Genomic DNA, 23,088 nt, shown 5'->3' with positions numbered 1-23,088 from the left:
AGAGCGAGTGAGAGATAGAGATGGCTCCTCAGTCGCTGAAGAAGAACTATCGTTGCTCTCGATCTCTAAAGCAGTTCTACAGCGGTGGTCCTTTCGTCGTCTCCTCTGACGGTTCTTTCATCGTCTGCGCATGTGGCGACGCGATTAACATCGTCGACGCGTCGGACTCGTCGGTGAAATCGACAATCGAAGGCGAGTCGGACTCGCTCACTGCTCTGGCTCTTAGCCCTGACGATAAGCTACTCTTCTCCGGTGGACATAGTAGACAGATTCGAGTTTGGGATTTGGAGACGTTGAAATGCATTCGCACTTGGAAGGTAAAAATCTGTGTTTAAAATGGCGCATGGCGCACCAAGGCGAGACGTGCCGAGCCTTGCGCCTCGCGCCATGGCGCAATATGGCGCTCGCCTTGAAGAAAATTTTAGTTACGTCATTTTAGTTACGTCTTGTTTTGTTTTGTATTGGAGAAGAAACTTAGAGAACACTTATGCAATGATTGATATACTAAATTTAAATAAGATGCAAGCTTTATTATACTAGAGAGTTCTAACCTTAAGCAAAAAACCTTGAGATCTAGATCTATGTTTTACGTAACTTCTCTTTTATAAAGCTAGGGTTTGGCGTTTAAGTTTCCCCGGTTAAGGGGCCTGTGATGGGCATGGCTTGCCACGCGTCTGGTGGATTGTTAGCTACAGCTGGAGCTGATAGGAAAGTCCTTGTTTGGGATGTTGATGGTGGTTTCTGCACTCATTACTTCAAAGGTCATAAAGGAGTTGTTTCGAGTGTCTTGTTCCATCCTGATGCTAACAAAAACATCGTATGTACCAATTCTGTCTATGGTTTAATTGATCTGGAAGTAAAATTTCTGTTATAAAGGGATATTTTTTTAACGTTTGGGTGTAGCTTATATCGGGAAGTGATGATGCAACCGTTCGTGTCTGGGATCTTATGGCAAAGAACACTGAGAAGAAGTGTCTTGCCATTTTGGATAAGCACTTTTCAGCTGTGAGTTCGATTGCTCTATCAGAGGATGGGTTGACTTTACTCACTGCTGGAAGAGATAAAGTAAGTTCTCAGCAAGCTCTCTCTCTCTACCTTAATTTAGTTGCACACTTCAGGACTAGGATTGTTTTCTCTTGGTGTTTTATTAAATGGTAGGATTGGTTAATCACAGGTTGTGAATGTGTGGGACCTTCATGATTATAGCTGCAAGACTACAGTTGCAACGTATGAGGTACTAGAAGCTGTGACAACAGTTTCTTCTGGGTCGCCTTTGGCTTCTTTTATAGCGTCTCTTGATCAGAAGAGTCAGAAGAAGAAAACTTCTTCTCAAGAAACGCATTTTATTACTCTTGGGGAACGTGGTGTGGTGCGCATTTGGAAGTCTGAAGGGTAAGCCATTATATCCTTCGCTGATTAGTTTTTTTTTTTTGGTTTGAAATCATATAAACCATCCTCGCGTAAGAAAAATGGATTGAAATCTTTAGCTATTTACTTTTGACAGTTCAGTTTGCCTCTACGAGCAGAAGTCGTCGGATATTACTGTCAGCTCGGATGATGAGGAATCTAAAAGAGGGTTCACTGCAGCTGCCATGCTGCCTTCTGATCGTGGACTGCTTTGTATGACTGCTGATCAGCAGTTTTTTATCTACTCCGTCGTGGAAAATGTAGAAGAACCAGAGTTAGTGCTAAACAAGAGGCTTGTTGGATATAATGAAGAAATTTCTGATATGAAGTTCCTAGGTGATGAAGAACAGTTTCTCGCAGTAGCTACAAATCTCGAGGAGGTAATTGAGCATTTTGTAGACTAAGTCATTATCCTGTGAGTATGGTCAAGTCTAAGATTTGATACTTTCATGGACTGAGATTTACAAATCTATATGTAGGTTCGTGTTTATGATGTTGCAACAATGTCATGTTCCTACGTATTAGCTGGACATAAAGAAGTTGTTCTGTCCCTTGACACATGCGTATCTAGTTCTGGGAATGTTCTAGTCGTGACTGGAAGCAAAGACAAAACTGTAAGTCCATCTACTTACCTTGTTGTTCTTCATAATTCATGTTCATTTGAGCCGTCTTCAGTATTTAGCTGTCAATCGACAAACAAAAGATAGATAACTAGGGGTGGATTTTTTTGTCTCCGATTTTACAGGTTTATTACTTATTAGCTTATGTCAATGTTTTTGATTATGCACATCATTCTCCCAAACATATCCTACAAAGCCACTTTTTCGATTAGAGTGATCTGCGGAGTGGATTAACTTATATTTTGTTACTTTACAATTACAGGTAAGGCTATGGAATGCAACAAGCCAATCTTGCATTGGAGTTGGTACAGGTCATAATGGAGATATCTTAGCGGTTGCTTTTGCGAAGAAGTCTTTCAGTTTCTTTGTCAGCGGCAGTGGGTACGTGCTACATAAATAATTTCGTATTCTTTGCATTTTAGTCTAAGTTAATCTCATGTCTTGCATTCTACTGGATTAGTGATCGTACACTGAAGGTCTGGAGCCTTGATGGTATCTCAGAGGACTCGGAAGAGCCCATTAATCTGAAAACTAGAAGTGTTGTCGCTGCTCATGATAAAGACATCAATTCCGTGGCTGTTGCTCGTAATGATAGCTTGGTCTGCACTGGCTCTGAGGTAACTAGATATGATGAGCGAACCTAATCTGATTAATTGTGATTATCTCACTCCGGTATAACATTTTACAAATACAAACACTTGTATTTATCTCTCTCTCCTATTGAAGAAAATGCACTGGGCTCTGAGAAGACATGGTCGAGGCTCTTATTTGGCGTATTTGTGTCTGTCGTACAGGATCGGACAGCTAGCATATGGAGGTTACCAGACTTGGTGCATGTCGTTACACTTAAGGGACATAAGAGGCGGATATTTTCTGTTGAGTTCTCACCTGTTGATCAGTGCGTAATGACAGCATCCGGTGATAAAACAGTAAAAATTTGGGCTATATCTGATGGTTCATGCCTCAAAACATTCGAAGGTCACACCTCAAGTGTCCTTAGGGCCTCATTCATAACTGATGGCACCCAATTTGTCTCATGTGGTATGTTTCACTAGCTTGGTGTCATACTTTTTTTCTTCCTTTTTAGTCTTAATCTTCTAACAATGTACTTATTATAGGTGCCGATGGTTTATTGAAACTTTGGAATGTGAACACTAGCGAATGCATTGCCACATATGACCAGCACGAGGACAAGGTACCCTTAGCGATACTTGGTGTCTCCATATATTTGTCTGACATGGTCATAGCAATAACATGCGCACAGACCACTTGCTATTCTATTCTATTCAGACAAATTACATTTTACAGGTATGGGCTTTAGCTGTTGGAAAGAAAACAGAAATGGTTGCAACTGGTGGAGGCGATGCAGTTATTAATATATGGCATGATTCCACCGCTTCTGATAAAGAAGACGAATTTCGGAAAGAGGTCTGTTAATTGCACTTCTTAACTAGAAAAATATGGTTACCATGGAGCTTTCATGTGTCCTTGATCTTTAGTCTAACCATCATCTTGAACCTCTTCTGTTGTACAGGAAGAAACAATCTTGAGAGGTCAGGAGCTGGAAAACGCAGTGTTAGATGCTGAATACACTAAAGCCATAAGATTAGCTTTTGAGCTTCGTAGGCCTCACAAAGTTTACGAACTCTTCGCTGGCCTCTGCAAGTAAAGCCATCCAGAAACACATAGCGTTTACTCTTTCTCGATATTAAGTCTCTTCCTTCGTCTTAACTGCATTTTGGTGTAAACAGGAAAAGAGAATCAGACGACCAGATTGTGAAAGCTCTTCAAGGACTTGAAAAAGAAGAGTTCCGTTTACTTTTTGAATATCTCAGAGAATGGAACACAAAACCAAACCGATGCCACATTGCTCAGTTTGTTCTTTACCAAACCTTCAACATACTTCCTCCCACAGAAATAGTTCAGGTTTGGCTTACATGACAAAACTCAGTGATCAATATCGGTTTCGTTTGCTTGATCTTGGGGTTTTCTTTGGACAGGTAAAAGGAATTGGAGAACTCCTGGAAGGTCTAATCCCATATTCTCAGAGACATTTCAATAGGATGGACAGGTTTGTAAGAAGCAGTTTCTTGTTAGACTACACACTCGGTGAGATGTCGGTGATTGATCCAGAGGCCGAGACAGAGTATCCTAAAGACAAGAAGATAGAAGAAGAGTTCATTGCTTCTGTGTCTGCAATTGAACAAGAGACAGAAGCAGACCAAAAGACGCCTTCAAGGAAACGAAAGTCTCAGAAATCAAAAGATAGATCGAGCAAGAAGAGACTCGTTGCAGAAGCTCAGGGAAATGTAATCGCAGTTTGAGCTTGATGCACTGCTTCAATAGCATGCACAATGACATGGTTACAGTATTTTTGATGAAATTTAAGCTGCTGTGGAATCCTAATTTTTGGCAATTCCCGTTTTTTTTGTGTGTAATTGGTTCCTTGTAAGTGCTGCTGTTTCTCTCAACTTACAAGCATTGGATTTAAAAGAGTGTTGAGTTTTTTCCTCAAAGAGTTTCTCCATCAATTTTCAGTAAACTTGTTTTCAATAACTTATCCCCAATAAGATGAACAAACACAGACCAAAAACATCATTGTTCCAGCCGGTTTAACAATTGGGTTGTAAGTTGTAACCCATGATTCATCTAGTCTAATAAATAAATGTTTTAATGGCTGTTTTTTTTTTGTCAACTACCATATGTTTAAAGTTTAAACCAAGTAAGTTTTGATCGATATTTTCAACTTACTGGAGTACGCAAATTGTTTAATTGGATGTTCCTTGACATTTTCTTGCCGGGTTTTGTGATATTGGAAGCTATGCCACAACCGAGACTGAAAGCTTGGCTGGGGCGATGACAGGCATGACCACGAAATTGGCATATACAAAATCAGCAAAGATATGGTTCATTGAAAATAATATTTCATCGTTCTTGGATTGTTTTGTTTCCATGATACGACAATGATTTTTTTGTAGGTTCACTTACAGAAATTTTGTTACAACTTTTTCATTTTTAGCAGATTTTTTGCAATGTTCTCGCAATGTTGTAAACAGTAAACCACCAATATCACTGTGATTCGAACAATTCACCGGATCATTTAATTGATAGGAATAACGAATGATACGTAGAAATCAAGAAATATCTCCTCTGTCCAAAGAATGGGAAAGCCTTCCTATGCTAGAGTTATGGGAGCATAATTTGCAACTAGATAAGTTCAAAATAGGTTTAGAATAGAACAAGGCTTTAGCCAAATTAAGTGCTAAAATCACATTTCACTGTACAAAATATTTTTTTTGTTTGAATAAATTAATATTTTTTAGCGCTAAAGAAAATTATACATAAAAACTAGGGCTTATTTGGGGAATAACAAAAAAAAAGAGAAATTAGATTCTTAAAGCGAGAGAGGAGAGAGATAGGAAGAGAAATTTTAGTTAGAGAGAAGAGAGGATGAGATTTTAATTAGATAGTGAATTTTGGTTTTTTTCTTAGCTATTGAGTGCAATTTCTCTAAAAACTATATCTGATGATGCATGTTTGATTTACATAAGAAAACACTACGCCTTTGATTCGAGTCTTCTTTGCTAATGAATGTACAAACATTTATGCTCTTGAGAATCTGGATGAAGCTCACATTCTTAAAATGATTCAGGGGAAGGCGAAATGCATTATCTCTACTAGATTCCATTTATGATGGTTGATTTATAAATCAATTCTTTCCCTGCTAGATTCCATTTATAAGCAAACCCAAAAACAAACATGTAAAACGTTTTTAGAAGAAAAGGTATGTTCATTGAGGTGATTAGATAAAAGTAAGACAAGATGTAATCGTTGTAGGTGCACCCAAAAAAATGTATTCATTGTAATATTTTTTTGGGTCAAAGTATTCGTTGTAGTATTATAAGGTGCTTGGATAAAGAAAATGTGAACTACACTTCTCTTTCTAATATTGTAAAACATTCGAATCAGCATAAGTTCTCATATCAAAATTTTGATCTTCTAAATACGTGACTAACCCCGGTCTAATTAAAATATTCCTCCTCTTATAATTATAACTAGATAGTACCGCGCTTTGCGCGGAATAAGATGTCTATATTAATGTTAAAATTATATATTATGATTATGTATAACATCAGGTATATTTTAAGCGATAGAACTAAAGGTAAGATTGTTATCAGGGATGAAGCGAGAGACTTTTTATAATGGTTGTACTAATATTAAAATTTGATATATGGTGTTTGCAAGTTTGAGAAGAAGCTTTGAAAAATAATTTTTTTTTATATTTCGCCTATCACGTTGTAGTAGTTATGGACTTAGGGATTTAACAAATAACATAAAAGTATTCGTCGAGAAACGTGTAGATGGTATGAAGTTCTTTTAAAGGAATGTTAGTGTGAACGCATTAAATTCATTATTTTGGTGAGAAACGTTCTCTGCGTGACACCTAAGCGTTTTACTAAATAAAAGCTTCTCGTGAAGCCACGTCACCACGTCGCAATCCTTACCAATAACTTTTAAGGTAAGTTTTAAAAATGTTTCTCCTTTAATATATAGGGGATTTGTGTAATAAACGTCATGCATCACATAAAACATAGCATATGTAAGAGTATAATTAACTCCCATCTTTTAGCTGGAGTTCTTAATTTATGATTTGATATTTTTTGTTTTAAATATTTCTCGGATAAAAAACTTCTTTTATATCTATTATTTAAAACACGGTTCTTAGTTTTCCTTAGTTAAAATCTAAGAAAACTAAAAACCATCTAAACTAAAAGAACTCCAATTAAAAGATTTGGGTTAATCATGGTCTAATGATTCACGTGGTTTTCACTTATTCCTCAACGTTTTCATTTATTATTCCCTTTACTCACTTATAGTCATCATATCATATGCAAGTTTGTAAGTGATACATCCCATGGACATATTATTATACTATATACATTTGATTCTTCTAATTGATCACGTACGTATAATATATTATTATAAATCTTATGGACATACATAGAGATATATTCGTGGGGTCTATCTTGTCTTTCGATTGATACTCGACAGGTTTTGGAACAAATTCATGAAGTTGGAACACAATCAGATTCAATCTTAACATCTTTCTGGTAAATCTCATCATTTTGAAAAATATAGTATAAGGTTAGAAAACAACGTCATGATAGTATATTATAATAGAAAATATATGCCAAACCACTCATCATATACAAGTACGTATTAACATATATTAGAATTCTTCGTCTACATTAATGGGTGGCTCTCAACGACGATCGCCACTAAACTCTTTAAAATTACCTCTGTTACAATAAACCAAGACACTCCAAACATAGTGTCATATAGCATCTTTAGTTTATAAATGTCTTTAATTAGTATTGACTATATTACCGATGAAATATATATGATGAAAGCGTGTTTCATATCAATATTCTAAGCTAATAAAAGGTGCATACGTACTATTTATTATTTACAGTATATATATAATAGGAGTTTTTTTCTAGCTATATATGTCCTGATTCACTTAAGAATGTAATGACGTATGGACATTCCTCTCGAATGTGTGACATGATTCCTCCTAACCAATATGATACAGAATAAAATAAACAGCAAATCCCACTTTCCAATTTCATTGGAAGCCAAGGAATAGACTCAACATTAAACCCAGCGTATCAAATTGTAATTAATAAAATTTAGAATCCTTCATTGTACAGTGTATCCTCTCTCTCTTAGTCTCTTTTTTGTGTGTAAATGAAATAGTGTATCCTCCTCTACTACAAATAATAGCAATACCCCTCTCTTTCTCTAACACATCTAAGAAACAATAACTAATATTAGAACAATGTCGGGAACGAAGGTCTGTATTGCGTGTGTTGAGGAAAACAAAGTGTGTGAATGTCACCACGAAAACCCGGTTAAAGAGTTGGGTTTGAGTCATGAGGCGTCTGAGAATAGTTCATTTCTTCATTCGGTTATCAACATGGTTGGTATGCTCATTGGTACGTACGTAGTTTGACATTATATGGTATGAACGAATATTTAACCATAGATATATAGCCTAAATGGTTTGAACATAAAAAAAAGAAGATAAATAGTCTAAAATTTTGTTTTAAACACAATACTAAAACATGTAAACATAATTTGTTTTTTGTTAGCCAAAGAGAGATAGTTAAGTAAATACAAAGTTTCCAAAATATATATGAGCCAGAAACTCTGACGTCATCTTTCCCGTGACACAGGACTAGGCCAACTATCAATGCCATACGCCGTGGAAAGTGGCGGTTGGATCTCAATCTTCCTCCTAATATCCCTCGGAGTTCTCACCACTTACACCTCCCACATCCTCGGAAACTGTCTCCGCCGCAACCCCAAGTCCAAATCCTACTCCGACATCGGCTACTCCGCCTTCGGCCGCCACGGCCGCCTCCTTGCCTCACTCTTCATCTACCTCGAAATCTTCATGGCTTTAGTCTCTTACACCATCTCCCTCCACGACAACATCGCCGCAGCTTTTCCCGCCACCTTCACCAACCTCCACAACGGTTCTTTCCCCGCGGCAAAGCTGACGGCGGTGGCCGTGGCTATCGCTTTGCCGAGCCTATGGATAAGGAATTTGTCTTCGATCTCGTTTCTTTCTTCCGGTGGGATTCTTATGTCAGCTGTTATATTTATGTCGGTGGTTTACACGGCCGTGTTTGGAGGCGTTCTTGACGATGGGAGGATTCCGGTGCTCCGGTTAGGGAATATCCCGACGGTTTCGGGAGTTTATTTGTTCGGCTTCGGTGGTCACATCGTATTTCCTAATCTGTATACTTCCATGAAAGATCCCTCCAAATTTACAAAGGTACGTTAGCATATTTTCATATAAACAAGTATGGAAGAAAAAGAAAAAGAAAAAAAAACATGCATGAAAGAACTTGGGAAAAGAAGAGATAACGGGTTCGATTCTTGACTTTGCAACCTTAAATGTTCAAAAAATGAACTTGGTAAACCGTAAATTCGCTGATCCTAGATTCAAGTATTACTACCGATTAAAATACATGAACTAATATTATTTGCATTTTTTTATGGAATATTGTTTGCATGTTTAGATCATCAGGGCGTTTCTTACAAGTTTTTTTAGGATAAAAATGAAAAGTAATTAAAGAATGGAAAAGGTGAGAGTAGGGCTCTCGTAAGATTATAACACAATATATGAGAAACGATTCTAAAACTGTCATGCTGTAAGTGACTAATATTTAATCGCAATTGTAATACATGTATCTTCTTTAATATTAAAATAGCTTCTGAGAAACTCTCTGATGGTTAACGATGTTCTAATAATGTGTTGTAACGCAGGTATCGATCGTAAGCTTTGCTACGGTGACGGCTCTGTACACAGCATTAGCAATCACAGGAGCGAAGATGTTCGGACCAAACATAAATCCCCAAGTTACCCTCAGTCTTCCAAAACATTTACTTGTAACCAAGATAGCTCTTTGGGCCACTGTACTAACCCCGATGACCAAATACGCTCTAGAGTTCGCTCCTTTAGCCATCCAGCTTGAACGCAGCCTTCCTTTGACCATGTCCGATCGCACCAAGCTCGTGACTCGTGGTCTTGTGGGATCCACTCTGCTACTAGTAATTCTCGCGTTGGCTTTAACCGTGCCTTATTTCGGTTATGTTTTGAGCCTCACGGGCTCCTTGGTTAGCGTCACCATCTCCGTTATATTACCATGTGCTTTCTACGTGAAGATATGCTGGGACGGGATGTCGAAGTTCACAAGAGCCGCGAATGTTGTGTTTGTTGTTTCTGGTTGCGTTCTTGGACTTTTGGGATCGTTTGATTCGTCCAAGTTGCTTGTGAATAAGCTCGTTCGCGTTCATGGAAATTGAGTGGGGTTTAATTAAAACGCGGTTTGTTGTTGCTGATAGTTTATAAAAAGCGGAATAAATGATAAATGCAAACCTTTATATAGAAAAGATCGAAAAACATTGTTTTTAAAACTGAAAATAAGAAAAGAATCAAGAACCAACAAACATATAATATATATAAAGAACACTGATGATATGGATAGAGTATAAAGATATATGTATCTTCTATAAATTAGCTTTATTTTATGTCCGGTTTAGTCAGGGCCGGCTCAAACGCTTTATAGACCCTGGGCAAACTTAAAAAAAAACTGACCCTTAATTGATAATCTAATATGCATGTGTAATCATCTTACTTTATGCAAGAATTAAAGAACCAAACAAAAAGAATCAATTTTTGTCTTCCAAGATCAAGTGTTGTGAAAAAGGGATAGTAAACAAAAGAATAAGAATCAATTACATAGAATAGTATTGTTTAAGCCAATTTTCAATTCAAGATGCACATACGCAATATTCGATTGCAACGAACACAAGAGAAAGAGATAGCTCGCCTTTATAGCAACCCCATTATTGTACCGGAACAGTCATACATTCTTGAAGAATCAACTATTCTGTATGTTGAAATTGTATGTCACTGAAAATATGAACAACTTTCAGAAGAGAAAGAAAAAGTTTGATAAATATATTCATGACTAAAAGAAGTTACTTTACGGGTAACTATTTTTAATATCAATTTTAATATTTTATCAGTTAATTATAATTTGGTGAATATTTGTATAGATCATCATAAATATCATTTTGTTTCTGTAAAGTTAGATTTGTATATTTTGTATTTATTAAGTTTGTTTTATTAAAAAAGCAACGTTTACCTTACTAAAATTTATGGACCCCTCTAGACGTGGAGCCCTAGGGCAAGTGCCTTGGTGATGAGCAGGCACTGGGTTTAGTGGAACCACAACGTTTGGTACAGCCTGCCCACCGATAAAATACCGACGCTGCTTGCTTCAATTTTACACCCATTCTATTTTAGAACATTTCCAATCTGTTGCTATTCTTATCTTTGTAATACAATTTAGAAGTAAAATTACTCTAATCAATTTCTATTTTTTTCTCTAGTTACAAAAGAAAAAAAAAATATTTTTCTTATTTTTCACTCTATATATAAAATTGTTATTTTAGAAGAATATATTATAGTATAACTAGTTATAAAAGAAAAAATAATATTTTTCTTATTTTTCACTCTATTACGTAATTTCTCTATTTAAAAAAAAATAAAAAAAAATATTAGAGATAGTCTTAGTCGCATTAATGTGACTATGTGGAAACAACATCCTTATCCAATCATTAATCTATAATATTAAAGCAGAATCCTTCTTAGGATTATGCCCCTGACTTTTTTAAAAAATTACAAAACATACCATTACTTTTTTTAATACCTTTAATGATCTACAGAAATTTAAAGCTCATTCGATAGGTCCAAATTGAATTATTGTTAACCCATTAGGCCATTTTGTTTAAAATAAATTTTGTAAAAATTATTAAAAATATTATTTTATTTTTTATACAGTGATTATATATTTAAGAGATAAACAAATATATTAACCCATTATGCCAATTTGTGTAAAATATATATACTTAAAATCATAAAAAGCCTGTTTTATTTTTATTGAGATTATACATTTAAGAAATAAACAAATTAATACATTTGATATATTTAAGAATTAAACAAACAACGGATTTGCAGTCCTATATGTGTAAACACAATTTTACTAATAACAAATAAATTACATTACAATTTATAAAAATAAAAACCATATTAGATAATAAACTATTCAAACACATACTCACACTAATTAGAATTACAATTTATAAAAATAAACCATATTAGATAATAAAATATTGAAACACATCCTTATCTAATTAGAAATAATATTAAAATTGAAAAATGACATTTTAATAGATAGAATACCCGCCCTTTTATTATTAAAGGGCGGGTCAGTATCTAGTTTTATTATTAAAGTTTAATGATTAACATGCTTTGAACAGATACATTTTCTTCCGAATAAAAAGTTAGAAACTACATAGAACTTAAAGAACTTTGAACCACTGGCTCGCTGGATCACACGAAGCATCCTTGGTCAAACACTTGCAAGGGTTAGCGACAATGCTGTTGTCACGTTCATCCACATCAAGACATAGCAACAAGCCATTACTTGTCTTAAACGACAAATGCATCTTAGTAGCTGAGATTTGTCCCAACTTAGAGCACTTAGAGCCAACTCCAAGCTTCACCTTTTGTCCAGCAACATCTGGAGTTTCAACGCCCATTTTATTGATCCAGAGAATACCTTCCTTGGGATTAAAGGTCGATGGCTCGGATTTAGTGCATAGTTCAAGTCGAAGTGTGGGTACATTGCCTGAGTGGTTGGTGGTGACACATAAGCCAGTATGTGGGTGCAAAACAAGTTTTTTCTCTTGTAAACCGGGTCCTGCATATATATATATATAATGTTAGAAGATTGAATCCTAAATTTTATGGTATAGTTCTATATCTTATTAAAAAAAAAAAAGAATCTGACCTCTAAATGGATGTTGAATTCCGGAGAGTTTCTGACGTTTTTCCAAGTAGCATCCAAAACGCCATAAGTCTCAACCATATGTTTTGTACCGATTCTCAAATAATAATCTCCGGTTAATGCCCAAACCGCCCAATCCAAATCCTTCTCAGCAGCCCAAGCCACCAAACAATTCATATACCGGTTTCCGCTGACGTCAACGCCTCTCTCGTCAGTCCCAAACTCACTCAAAATCAAAGGAAAGCCTCTGTCGAGCAAGAATCCTCCATTATGATTGACTTCCCCGATGATTTTGGCGCAAATATCGTTGGAGTTGTGTTTTACCCACGCGCCTCCCTCGTGGGAGAAGCTGTACCAATGCTGCTCGAAGACGAGTTTATCGGTGAAGCTGACGTTGAAGAAGCGGTCACGGAGGAAAGAGAGGTTTGTGTCAAAGTCTATGCCGGAGAGGATGACTAATACTTCAGGGTTTGCGGCGTGCACTGCTTCTGCTCCTTTTGGCATGAACCTTCACGTAAACCATTAATAGTTTATTTAATATGCATGCAGCATGGACTTATTTTCTTCTTCTTTTTTTGAAAAAACTTAATTTTTTATACGTGAAAATTTTGACAATGAAGGTGAACCCTAGTTCACACGTACATAGCTTTATGAGTTTTCAAACTAAATAGTGAATCAATTCATAGCCAAAAATAAATAAAAGTTTAAAACAATAACACAAATGAAAGAAAAAAAGTTAATACAAAAGGTGAATCCAAACATTTTTCACGTAAATGCGTGTTGACATATATTAATCTAATATATATATATATTTAATAATAATCATGAAGATATTCGCAAAAAGATGATTTTAAAAATTTTGCATGTTCCAAGTGCTTGGTTATATTTGAAATGAAATACACATTATTTGGTAATGATTTGAAATGCGTACCTGAACCAGAGGTCAGGGTAATCTCTAGTACCACGTGGCTCGTTCCTAAGGCTCATGCCAATGACATTAGTAACATTGCGGAAAAGAGTAGCCATCTTGCCCAAGCCCTTGGCCCAAATGACGGGATCAAAGTTAGGGTAGCCGAAGAAAGCGTCGAGGTCGTTGTCGCTGCAACACCAGCCTGGATATGTCAAGTGGTTGTCTAGTATCACCATCAACCCGTTTTGTCCTAGGTTCGAAACCACTTCCTGAGATAAAAAAAAAAGTTTAAACAAACATATCTTCATAAGAAGAGAGATAATTCTTTTTGGAATTGTAAATTTTGGTTAGTTTTTGTTATTGGATAAACTAGACCAATGCTCATTAAAATGTTACCTGGAATGCATTGAATATGGGAAGATTAAGGATTTTGGGATTGTGAGTTTGAATCCCAAGAGCATCATCAAACAAGTTCAAGCTTTCAAATGACTGCTTGACCGTGATTTTAAGAGCCAGTGTGTCATTAGTCATCAAATCAAGAGGCCAAGTGAGTCTAACACAGTTAAATCCCATTGAGACAATCTTCTTGGAGATGGAGTCTAATGGTTGTTTGCTTAGCCCTTCAGCCACAGCGGGCTGGAGATGAGCGGGCCAGTTCACGCAGGCTAGCTTCACCCTTTGGCCTTTCTCGTCCACGATCCATCGAGTGTTTGTTGAGAGCGGAAAGCTTGTTGATATAATTGGAATCCAAGTAATGAATAATAAGAAGATACACAAATAGAAAGATCTAGCCATTTTGTTTTTGTGTGTTTCTTTGGTTTTTATTTTGATTATTTTGAATTTGATTCGCAATTTATATAGCAAAGAAGTTGGTTTAATTGGTTTCTGGTTGTTGGCTGATTATACGTGTTATAGTTAGAGTTTTTTTTTTCCAACCAAAAGAAAACAATCAAGATAAAACAACAGCAGTAACTATAAGAAAAAGAAACAGCAATTGACGGATCATGATATTAACAGACTTTGAGCTGTAAATTTCTAGAGAATTTTCAATTACTTTACGAGACCTAAAAGACTTATGTTGCACATAACAGTAAAATTAGGTGTCTCTATTTGTATTATTGTATAAAAAGAAAACAAAATAACCACATCTTTTGATACTGCAAATCTTAATTGATCTGTGTTCTGTTATCAGTTATTTCAAAATCGAGAATTTCTACTGGGGCGGGTGCTATCCGAGAACAATTAGCCGATTTAGATACTTATCACCAAAAAAGGTAATAACAAATTTAACGTAGTACTGGTTAGCATATTACCCAAAAACTTAACATAATACTACAACTATATTATTGTGTATGGGATAATTAAAGTCATGTTGAATTGAGATCAAAGCATGTTACAAATCATGCTTTTCTCAAATATATGATCGTTTATTAATATTGCTGCATATGTACATTAAGGGCCCATATATTAAATTATTAGTTGTAAGCCACAATCCGACTCTCCCAAATTAGGTATGTACACCGTATGTTTCAAACAAGAAATTGATTCATCTAATATCAACATGTTTTTGTATGTTTCATCTAATATCGTAGTATATATATAAAAAAGTATAAATCACATTAAAACTTTTAAAATAACTAAATTTTATTAGTGATTGGTAAACATAATTATCAAATTAATTATATAGTAATATTAATCAGTTTTATCTAAATATTTCTATGTACTCAATATAATTTTAATAAATAATTTGTTTGCAACAATTTTCACATTTTTAAATTATTATATTTAGCAATACACTTATTCAATATATTTATTAGTAAAAGTTCTATAAACAATGATAAAAATTCTTACAAATGTTATACTATTAAAACAATTATAAACTCTTTTTGTCACAAAAGAATTATAAACTATATTTACATATAAACACTAACAAACTATGAAAAAACTAAAACAAAATGTACTCTTTTAAACTCTATGCCTGATTGGATGGTTTGTCCTCTGGACTGGTGTTGCCAATAAACTGGTTATGATGAAGCCTAAGAATGTTCAGGAAGTTAATATTTGATAAACAAGCTAAGATTTCACCTGAGAATTGATTGTAAGATAGAGAGGTCAAGAGTTGTTAGAAGTAAACCCAAGGAGGCCATGTTGGATGGTAAAGCTCCAGAAAAGTTGTTTATAGAAAAATCCAGACGTACCAAACTAGTAGTACAGTACATAATTCCAGAAGGGAATTCTCAGAGAAAACCTTAGAGATTAGAGCTTAACATGCATTGGTAATATTTAGGAGATGGCGACGGTAATCTTCATTTGCATATAACAATAAAGTTTTCACTGTTCACTGTAATTGTTGCTTTTCTTCTGGTCTAGTGTGCTGGCGGTAAATAGTTTTGCTCACAGTAATAGTTAGCAGAGATATTAATTTATTGGTAACATTTGAAGAAGGTTTTATTTATTACTTGTTTTTACATTTAGTAGAAGAGGCCAACATCTACATCTCTTACTTTCCAACCCATCAGGCCATCACCTTCGGTCTCCAACCAGCAATTACATCCTCTGCTTGAGCTTGTGTTTTCGCGAATGATTCCCTCGAGAAAACATTCTGTAAATCATCTTCATGTGGTTATTAGTTAAACTGAAACAGAGAACGTCATGTAAGGAATTGGCTTGTTCTAAAAGACAGTTACCTCCATGTAGGATTTAAGGAAAGAAAGTGAATCTGGAACAGACCAATCCTTGTAATGCCCCAATGCGATCTTCATGTGGTGTAACTTTGGTCCTAAGGACAAATCCACTGCTGAAATCTTCTCCCCATTTATGAAAGGTCCCTTCAAGAGTAAGGAAGAAATATATACGTATCCATCAAAAGTATTCAAATATGTAAACACATAATCAAAGACTAAGTTATGGAAGAGATCAAGACCGAAAGAGCTTACATTTTCTTTGAGATAATCGTTGAATGTACTAAGCTCATTCAATAAAGCTTGCTCAGTGCCATCTCCTTGATCTTTGCTCTTGAGAAAGCCGATAAATGTGGAGAAGATCTTCGACCCACTGCAGACATAAATAAACGTCCACATGAAAACTTTTTCAACCAAGAACTCTATTAGATTGAGTTACAAAAGGTTAATTGCATAATAAGAAGTACACAACACTATTTAACCAAAACAAAAAGTACACAACACTATAAGACGAGGAAAAAAAACTGAAGAATGCTAACACTGAAGCCTTTTCTGGTGGGGTTGTTAGAGGAGGCTCAGGGTACTTCTCTTCCAAAGATTGTGTTATAACATCCGAATCCAGAACCCATTTCTCATTAAACTTTACCAGAGGGACTTTACCATCTGGACTAATTTTCAAGAACCTATAAACATTAAACAATAACACAACACACTGAGAAAAGGAAGCCACAGCCAGAATCATGTGAACTTCAAAAACATAAAGGAGATCCTAAGCATTCACCACTCTGGCTTGTTAATCAAATCCACCAATTTCATGTCATAAGGTACATGCTTCTCCTCCATAGTCAGCAACACCCTTTGGCAAAAAGGGCCTGTCAACAACATTATGCATATAACAACTCACGAAGTCAAAACAACCCTCAAAACAAGACATGAAAACAGTCCCAAAAAAAAAAAGCAATCAAGTTTTTGCATTTTCATATATGTTCTGAATATAGTTTTAGATTTCTAAACAAAGAAACAATCTAAGCAGTAAGCACCAGCTGAGTTAACACGAAAAAGAGCCGCCCTGGACCAAACTCAGTGCAACCCTTGGTCTCAGACCCCCAATTTTGCAGACCTCCACATGAAATAAAAATTAATATATTTTATATAATTAATTTGTTTTCTAGCCCAATTAATAATAACGAATACATATAACAAAATCTAAACATTTTAAAATACAACAAAATAATAAAATACAACTTCTCTTTTGACAAATAGATTTTCCATTTTTTTTCTTTTGACAAATATGTTTCTTTCTATCAACTATTATATTTGCTGTTTAATTGTTCATTATGCAGTGGTAAAATATATATATATATATATATATTTTTTAAATACAATTTCTTAAAAAATAAATAGAGGGCCTGATTTTCTATTTTCTTTCAAAACCCCGTACTTTAAGGACCCTGGCACGCTTTGAATTGTCATTCACTGTTGAAAGTTCATATCAAGAGAAAGAGCGAGGGAGAGAGAGCTAACAGTCACCAAGCTTGTTGGGTGTAGTGACGGAAGCTTTGACGCAAATTTCCAAAGGACTCGCCGCCATCGCCGACGTTCCAAACCCACGAGTCGATCCCGGTTCATTCGTACCGTAACGTCTGGTTAACCAGGCGCGGTTGACTGACGCCGATAAAACACCGACGGTGCTTGGTTGAAACCTCAGTCTTATCATTTTTCTTTTCTCTGTTTTTTTTATATCTTTTCTCTGTTCTTAAATTTAAACCTTATCATATATAGTAATAGTATGCTAACTTAAAAGCATGACTCGTGACTCTCGGTGGCCAAGTTGACTGACATGTGGAGAGAAGAAGTTACCACGTAAACAAACATATTGGGGCTCGGTTTCTTCAGTTTAGGTTTAATAGCAGTAGTACAGATGGATATGACATTTTTTTCCCATCATCATATATAGTAATAGTATGCTAACTTGATTTCTTTGGTTTCCTTATGATTTCTGTCCAATCACGACTTTTTTATTAAATTTTAATGATTAACATGTTTGACCGTAAAATTATTACAAATACTTTATATCAGAATAAAATATATAGAATTTAAAGAACTTTGAACCACTGGCTCGCTGGATCACACGAAGCATCCTTAGTCAAACACTTGCAAGGGTTTGCGACAATGCTGTTGTCACGTTCATCCACGTCAAGACATAGTAACAAGCCATTACTTGTCTTAAACGACAAATGCATCTTAGTAGCTGAGATTTGTCCCAACTTAGAGCACTTAGAGCCAACTCCAAGCTTCACCTTTTGTCCAGCAACATCTGGAGTTTCAACGCACATTTTACTGATCCAGAGAATGCCTTCCTTGGGATTAAAGGTCGATGGCTCGGATTTAGTGCATAGTTCAAGTCGAAGTGTGGGTACATTGCCTGAGTGGTTGGTGGTGACACATAAGCCAGTATATGGGTGCAAAACAAGTTTTTTCTCTTGTAAACCGGGTCCTGCATATATATATATATATATATAATGTTAGAAGATTGAATCCTAAATTTTTTTGTATATATCTTATTAAAAAAAAAAAAGAATCTGACCTCTAAATGGATGTTGAATTCCGGAGAGTTTCTGCAAGTAAGTAGAGTTTCTGACGTTTTTCCAAGTAGCATCCAAAACGCCATAAGTCTCAACCATATGTTTTGTACCGGTTCTCAAGTAATAATCTCCGGTTAATGCCCAAACCGCCCAATCCAAATCCTTCTCAGCAGCCCAAGCCACCAAACAATTCATATACCGGTTTCCGCTGACGTCAACGCCTCTCTCGTCAGTCCCAAACTCACTCAAAATCAAAGGAAAGCCTCTGTCGAGCAAGAATCCTCCATTATGATTGACTTCCCCGATGATTTTGGCGCAAATATCGTTGGAGTTGTGTTTTACCCACGCGCCTCCCTCGTGGGAGAAGCTGTACCAATGCTGCTCGAAGACGAGTTTATCGGTGAAGCTGACGTTGAAGAAGCGGTCACGGAGGAAAGAGAGGTTTGTGTCAAAGTCTATGCCGGAGAGGATGACTAATACTTCAGGGTTTGCGGCGTGCACTGCTTCTGCTCCTTTTGGCATGAACCTTCACGTAAACCGTTAACAGTTTAATATGCATGCATGTACTTAACTGAAATTGCTTGTTTATATTTGAAATGAAATACACATTATTTGGTAATGATTTGAAATGAAATACACATTATTTGGTAATGATTTGAAATGCGTACCTGAACCAGAGGTCAGGGTAATCTCTAGTACCACGTGGCTCGTTCCTAAGGCTCATGCCAATGACATTAGTAACATTGCGGAAAAGAGTAGCCATCTTGCCCAAGCCCTTGGCCCAAATGACGGGATCAAAGTTAGGGTAGCCGAAGAAAGCGTCGAGGTCGTTGTCGCTACAACACCAGCCTGGATATGTCAAGTGGTTGTCTAGTATCACCATCAATCCGTTTTGTCCAAGGTTCGATACAACTTCCTGGTTACAGAATAAAATCAACACAAACATATTTATATCGATTAAAATAAGTACATTTCTTTCGTTTGGTCAATTTTGGTTAGTTTTTGTTATTGGATTGACTAGCTAGACCAATGCTAGCTATAGCATTAAAATGTTACCTGGAATGCATTGAATATGGGAAGATTAAGGATTTTGGGATTGTGAGTTTGAATCCCAAGAGCATCATCAAACAACTTCAAGCTTTCAAAAGACTGTTTGACCGTGATTTTAAGAGCCAGTGTGTCATTAGTCATCAAATCAAGAGGCCAAGTGAGCCTAACGCAGTTAAATCCCATCGAGACAATCTTCTTGGAAATGGAGTCTAATGGCTGTTTGCTTAGACCTTCAGCCACAGCAGGCTGGAGATGAGCGGGCCAGTTCACGCAGGCTAGCTTCACCCTTTGGCCTTTCTCGTCTATGATCCATCGAGTTTTTGTGGAGAGCGGAAAGCTTGTGGATAGAATTGGAATCCAAGTAATGAATAATAAGAAGGTGCACAAATAGATAGATCTCGCCATTTTGTTTTTGTGTGTTTCTTTGTTTTTGATTATGATTATTTTGAATTTGAATCGCAACTTATATTGCAAAGAAGTTGGTTTAGTTTCTGGTTGTTGGCAGATTATAAGTGTTTATGGTTAGAGGTTATTTTCTTTCCAACCAAAGATAACAATTGAAGATAAAACAATAGCATTAACTGTAAGAAAAAACAGCAATGGACGGATCATGATGTGAACAGATTCTGAGCTGTAAATTTTCTTTTAAAATTTAGACTTTAGTATAGTACATTATTAGAACAATAAATATAACAGAAAAAATTGTTTCTGTACTTACCTTATCTACTAATAATAGCAATCCCAATTAATTCCAAAGGTTGTGAGTCCACTTATGTTGAAAGGTTGTGTCTTTTGAAAAAGAAGTGTAAAGGGTTGTGTCTTTTCTAAAAGTTCTATGTCGGAAGGTTGTGTCTTTTCCAATTAATTCTAAAGGTTGTGAGTCCACTTATGTTGAAAGGTTGTGTCTTTTGAAAAAGAAGTGTAAAGGGTTGTGTCTTTTCTAAAAGTTCTATGTTGGAAGGTTGTGTCTTTTCCAATTAATTTTTAAGGTTGTGAATCCACCTATGTTGAAAGGTTGTGTCTTTTGAAAAAGTAGTGTAAAGAGTTGTGTCTTTTCTAAAAGTTCTATGTTGTAAGGTTGTGTCTTTTCTAATTAATTCCTAAGGTTGTGAATTTCAATTATGTTGAAAGGTTGTGTCTTTTGAAAAATATGTGTAGAGGGTTGTGTCTTTTCTAAAAGTTATATGTTGTAAGGTTGTGTCCTTCTAAAAATAGTCTAAAAGTTGTGACTATTCACTAGTATCTTTTAAAAAGTGAGAATTTGTGAGTATTAGAAGAATGTGACTACTCATATTGAAGGGTTGTGACTATTCAAATAAGCTTTAAAAAATCTATAAATAGTCTCTCCCATGCATTTTTCAAATCAAATTTTCACTAATCTACTAATAATAAAATGGTGAAAAAAATAATGTCAAAGTTGCAACTTTTCATCTAAACAAGGTGTCTTTTCATCTCAAAGTGGGATTACTTTAAAAAATATTGGTTTTATTTAAGTAATGTGTTAGTTTATATAATAAGTATTGGTATTTTATAATAACTCTCCCAAAAATTAAAAAAAAATATTATAAATGACACGGGTCATATTAACGTAAATCAACATATATTTATTACAATATTAAATTTTCTGAATATTCATTTTCAATAAATAAAGCAGGTAGATAAATATACAAAATAACAATTACCAACATATAAATTATAATTGTTTAAAATTATAAACTAATAATTTTAATATTATGTTTTAAATAGGAAAAAAAATTATATATCATGCAAAAAAAAATTGCATTTTATTCAAAAAGTGGTTGAAGATAACTATCATGTGAAAAAATATATGAAAAAACTTAAAAAGGATGAAGACACAATTGTATACAAGCAATCCCAATTAATTCCAAAGGTTGTGAGTCCACTTATGTTAAAAGGTTGTGTCTTTTGAAAAAGAAGTGTAAAGGGTTGTGTCTTTTCTAAAAGTTCTATGTTGGAAGGTTGTGTCTTTTCCAATTAATTCTAAAGGTTGTGAGTCCACTTATGTTGTAAGGTTGTGTCTTTTGAAAAAGAAGTGTAAAGGGTTGTGTCTTTTCTAAAAGTTCTATGTTGGAAGGTTGTGTCTTTTCCAATTAATTTTTAAGGTTGTGAATCCACTTATGTTGAAAGGTTATGTCTTTTGAAAAAGTAGTGTAAAGGGTTGTGTCTTTTCTAAAAGTTCTATGTTGTAAGGTTGTGTCTTTTCTAATTAATTCCTAAGGTTGTGAATTTCAATTATGTTGAAAGGTTGTGTCTTTTGAAAAATATGTGTAGAGGGTTGTGTCTTTTCTAAAAGTTATATGTTGTAAGGTTGTGTCCTTCTAAAAATAGTCTAAAAGTTGTGACTATTCACTAGTATCTTTTAAAAAGTGAGAAGTTGTGAGTATTAGAAGAATGTGACTACTCATATTGAAGGGTTGTGACTATTCAAATAAGCTTTAAAAAATCTATAAATAGTCTCTCCCATGCATTTTTCAAATCAAATTTTCAATAATCTACTAATAATAAAATGGTGAAAAAAATAATGTCAAAGTTGCAACTTTTCATCTAAACAAGGTGTCTTTTCATCTCAAAGTGGGATTACTTTAAAAAATATTGGTTTTATTTAAGTAATGTGTTAGTTTATATAATAAGTATTGGTATTTTATAATAACTTTGCCAAAAATTAAAAAAAAATATTATAAATGACACGGGTCATATTAACGTAAATCAACATATATTAATTACAATATTAAATTTTCTGAATATTCATTTTCAATAAATAAAGCAGGTAGATAAATATACAAAATAACAATTACCAACATATAAATTATAATTGTTTAAAATTATAAACTAATAATTTTAATATTATGTTTTAAATAGGAAAAAAATTTATATATCATGCAAAAAAAAATTGCATTTTGTTCAAAAAGTGGTTGAAGATAACTATCATGTGAAAAAATGTATGAAAAAACTTAAAAAGGATGAAGACACAATTGTATACAATATGTGTTTTGATAAAAAAATTAAAGGGAACATAAAGGTTTATAAAATATATATATATATATATATACATATATATATATATATTTGAATACTTTGTAAATCATATTTTAATCATCAAAATTAAATTTAATTATTTATATGATTTAATTTTTTATCAGGCATATAAAATTATAAATTATAGATTATTATATATTTTTTATAAAATGAGTTCCCGTGCGATATCGCACGGGCTCTTTGCCTAGTTATATAAAAGGAAAAGGAAATAATATATATTTTGATCTTGCGTGTTATACTTGATCTTTTTTTTTTTAATTCATCTTTTTGTCTGCTATAACAAAAAAGGTAAAAACGAATTTAACATAATACTGGTTAACAAAAAACTTTAACATAATACTACAATTATAT

The 23,088-nt window shown here is 34.6% G+C and overlaps 5 protein-coding genes and 1 pseudogene across 8 annotated transcripts; 3 read left to right on the top strand and 3 right to left on the bottom strand.

Moving 5' to 3' along the window:
* Window positions 1-20: 20 nt before the first annotated feature.
* LOC125582288 (transducin beta-like protein 3) lies at window positions 21-536 on the top strand. Its single transcript, XM_048748909.1, has one exon. It carries the CDS (start codon window positions 21-23, stop codon window positions 333-335), a length of 315 nt encoding a protein of 104 aa, XP_048604866.1. The 3' UTR covers window positions 336-536.
* LOC106354444 (transducin beta-like protein 3) lies at window positions 181-4,543 on the top strand. Of its 2 annotated transcripts, none has more exons than XM_048748880.1 (14): window positions 181-317; window positions 615-817; window positions 904-1,065; window positions 1,175-1,392; window positions 1,505-1,787; window positions 1,887-2,021; window positions 2,290-2,408; window positions 2,488-2,644; window positions 2,822-3,068; window positions 3,146-3,222; window positions 3,336-3,455; window positions 3,562-3,692; window positions 3,779-3,953; window positions 4,028-4,543. In XM_048748880.1, exons 2-14 carry the CDS (start codon window positions 653-655, stop codon window positions 4,349-4,351), a joined length of 2,313 nt encoding a protein of 770 aa, XP_048604837.1. In that variant the 5' UTR covers window positions 181-317; window positions 615-652; the 3' UTR covers window positions 4,352-4,543. The 2 variants fall into 2 exon arrangements, with proteins under 2 accessions (XP_048604837.1, XP_048604832.1); XM_048748875.1 differs by having other exon boundaries at window positions 611-817.
* Window positions 4,544-7,503: 2,960 nt separating this feature from the next.
* LOC106357291 (amino acid transporter AVT1H) lies at window positions 7,504-9,980 on the top strand. The gene is made up of 3 exons (XM_013796972.3): window positions 7,504-8,023; window positions 8,264-8,868; window positions 9,363-9,980. Exons 1-3 carry the CDS (start codon window positions 7,867-7,869, stop codon window positions 9,900-9,902), a joined length of 1,302 nt encoding a protein of 433 aa, XP_013652426.2. The 5' UTR covers window positions 7,504-7,866; the 3' UTR covers window positions 9,903-9,980.
* A 175-nt stretch (window positions 9,981-10,155) lies between these two features.
* On the bottom strand, window positions 10,156-15,628 carry LOC106355980 (annotated as a pseudogene).
* A 139-nt stretch (window positions 15,629-15,767) lies between these two features.
* Window positions 15,768-17,811, bottom strand: LOC125575024 (glutathione S-transferase DHAR3, chloroplastic-like). Of its 3 annotated transcripts, none has more exons than XM_048748867.1 (6): window positions 17,570-17,811; window positions 16,827-16,917; window positions 16,585-16,728; window positions 16,301-16,418; window positions 16,052-16,192; window positions 15,768-15,977 (listed from the first exon to the last, which is right to left on the bottom strand). In XM_048748867.1, exons 1-6 carry the CDS (start codon window positions 17,760-17,762, stop codon window positions 15,912-15,914), a joined length of 753 nt encoding a protein of 250 aa, XP_048604824.1. In that variant the 5' UTR covers window positions 17,763-17,811; the 3' UTR covers window positions 15,768-15,911. The 3 variants fall into 3 exon arrangements, with proteins under 3 accessions (XP_048604824.1, XP_048604820.1, XP_048604818.1); XM_048748863.1 differs by having other exon boundaries at window positions 15,768-15,966; window positions 17,576-17,809; XM_048748861.1 differs by having other exon boundaries at window positions 15,768-15,966; window positions 17,570-17,808.
* A 34-nt stretch (window positions 17,812-17,845) lies between these two features.
* Window positions 17,846-22,787, bottom strand: LOC106357294 (glycosyl hydrolase 5 family protein-like). Its single transcript, XM_048748871.1, has 4 exons — window positions 19,687-22,787; window positions 19,299-19,546; window positions 18,633-19,156; window positions 17,846-18,542 (listed from the first exon to the last, which is right to left on the bottom strand). Exons 1-4 carry the CDS (start codon window positions 20,083-20,085, stop codon window positions 18,142-18,144), a joined length of 1,572 nt encoding a protein of 523 aa, XP_048604828.1. The 5' UTR covers window positions 20,086-22,787; the 3' UTR covers window positions 17,846-18,141.
* Window positions 22,788-23,088: the final 301 nt, after the last annotated feature.

The sequence above is a fragment of the Brassica napus genome, chromosome A2, assembly GCF_020379485.1.
Source record: "Brassica napus cultivar Da-Ae chromosome A2, Da-Ae, whole genome shotgun sequence".
Taxonomy (NCBI): domain Eukaryota; kingdom Viridiplantae; phylum Streptophyta; class Magnoliopsida; order Brassicales; family Brassicaceae; genus Brassica; species Brassica napus.
The sequence above is the reverse complement of the archived record's forward strand: the minus strand, read 5'-3'. Positions and strand labels throughout refer to the sequence as shown.

What these genes read in the sequence shown, in the direction of transcription:
- LOC125575024 (XM_048748861.1), bottom strand. Translation starts at nt 17,762, where the DNA reads ATGATAAGACTGAGGTTTCAACCAAGCACCGTCGGTGTTTTATCGGCG. An exon ending in ACGATTATCTCAAAGAAAAT is followed by an intron (nt 16,193 to 16,300) that starts GTAAGCTCTTTC and finishes TTACTCTTGAAG; the next exon opens with GGACCTTTCATAAATGGGGA. An exon ending in TCCTTAAATCCTACATGGAG is followed by an intron (nt 15,967 to 16,051) that starts GTAACTGTCTTT and finishes GATGATTTACAG; the next exon opens with AATGTTTTCTCGAGGGAATC.
- LOC106357291 (XM_013796972.3), top strand. Translation starts at nt 7,867, where the DNA reads ATGTCGGGAACGAAGGTCTGTATTGCGTGTGTTGAGGAAAACAAAGTG. An exon ending in CATGGTTGGTATGCTCATTG is followed by an intron (nt 8,024 to 8,263) that starts GTACGTACGTAG and finishes CCCGTGACACAG; the next exon opens with GACTAGGCCAACTATCAATG. An exon ending in ATCCCTCCAAATTTACAAAG is followed by an intron (nt 8,869 to 9,362) that starts GTACGTTAGCAT and finishes GTTGTAACGCAG; the next exon opens with GTATCGATCGTAAGCTTTGC.
- LOC106357294 (XM_048748871.1), bottom strand. Translation starts at nt 20,085, where the DNA reads ATGGCGAGATCTATCTATTTGTGCACCTTCTTATTATTCATTACTTGG. An exon ending in CCATATTCAATGCATTCCAG is followed by an intron (nt 19,547 to 19,686) that starts GTAACATTTTAA and finishes TTCTGTAACCAG; the next exon opens with GAAGTTGTATCGAACCTTGG. An exon ending in AATTCAACATCCATTTAGAG is followed by an intron (nt 18,543 to 18,632) that starts GTCAGATTCTTT and finishes ATATATATGCAG; the next exon opens with GACCCGGTTTACAAGAGAAA.
- LOC106354444 (XM_048748880.1), top strand. Translation starts at nt 653, where the DNA reads ATGGGCATGGCTTGCCACGCGTCTGGTGGATTGTTAGCTACAGCTGGA. An exon ending in TCACTGCTGGAAGAGATAAA is followed by an intron (nt 1,066 to 1,174) that starts GTAAGTTCTCAG and finishes GGTTAATCACAG; the next exon opens with GTTGTGAATGTGTGGGACCT. An exon ending in ATGACCAGCACGAGGACAAG is followed by an intron (nt 3,223 to 3,335) that starts GTACCCTTAGCG and finishes TACATTTTACAG; the next exon opens with GTATGGGCTTTAGCTGTTGG.
- LOC125582288 (XM_048748909.1), top strand. Translation starts at nt 21, where the DNA reads ATGGCTCCTCAGTCGCTGAAGAAGAACTATCGTTGCTCTCGATCTCTA.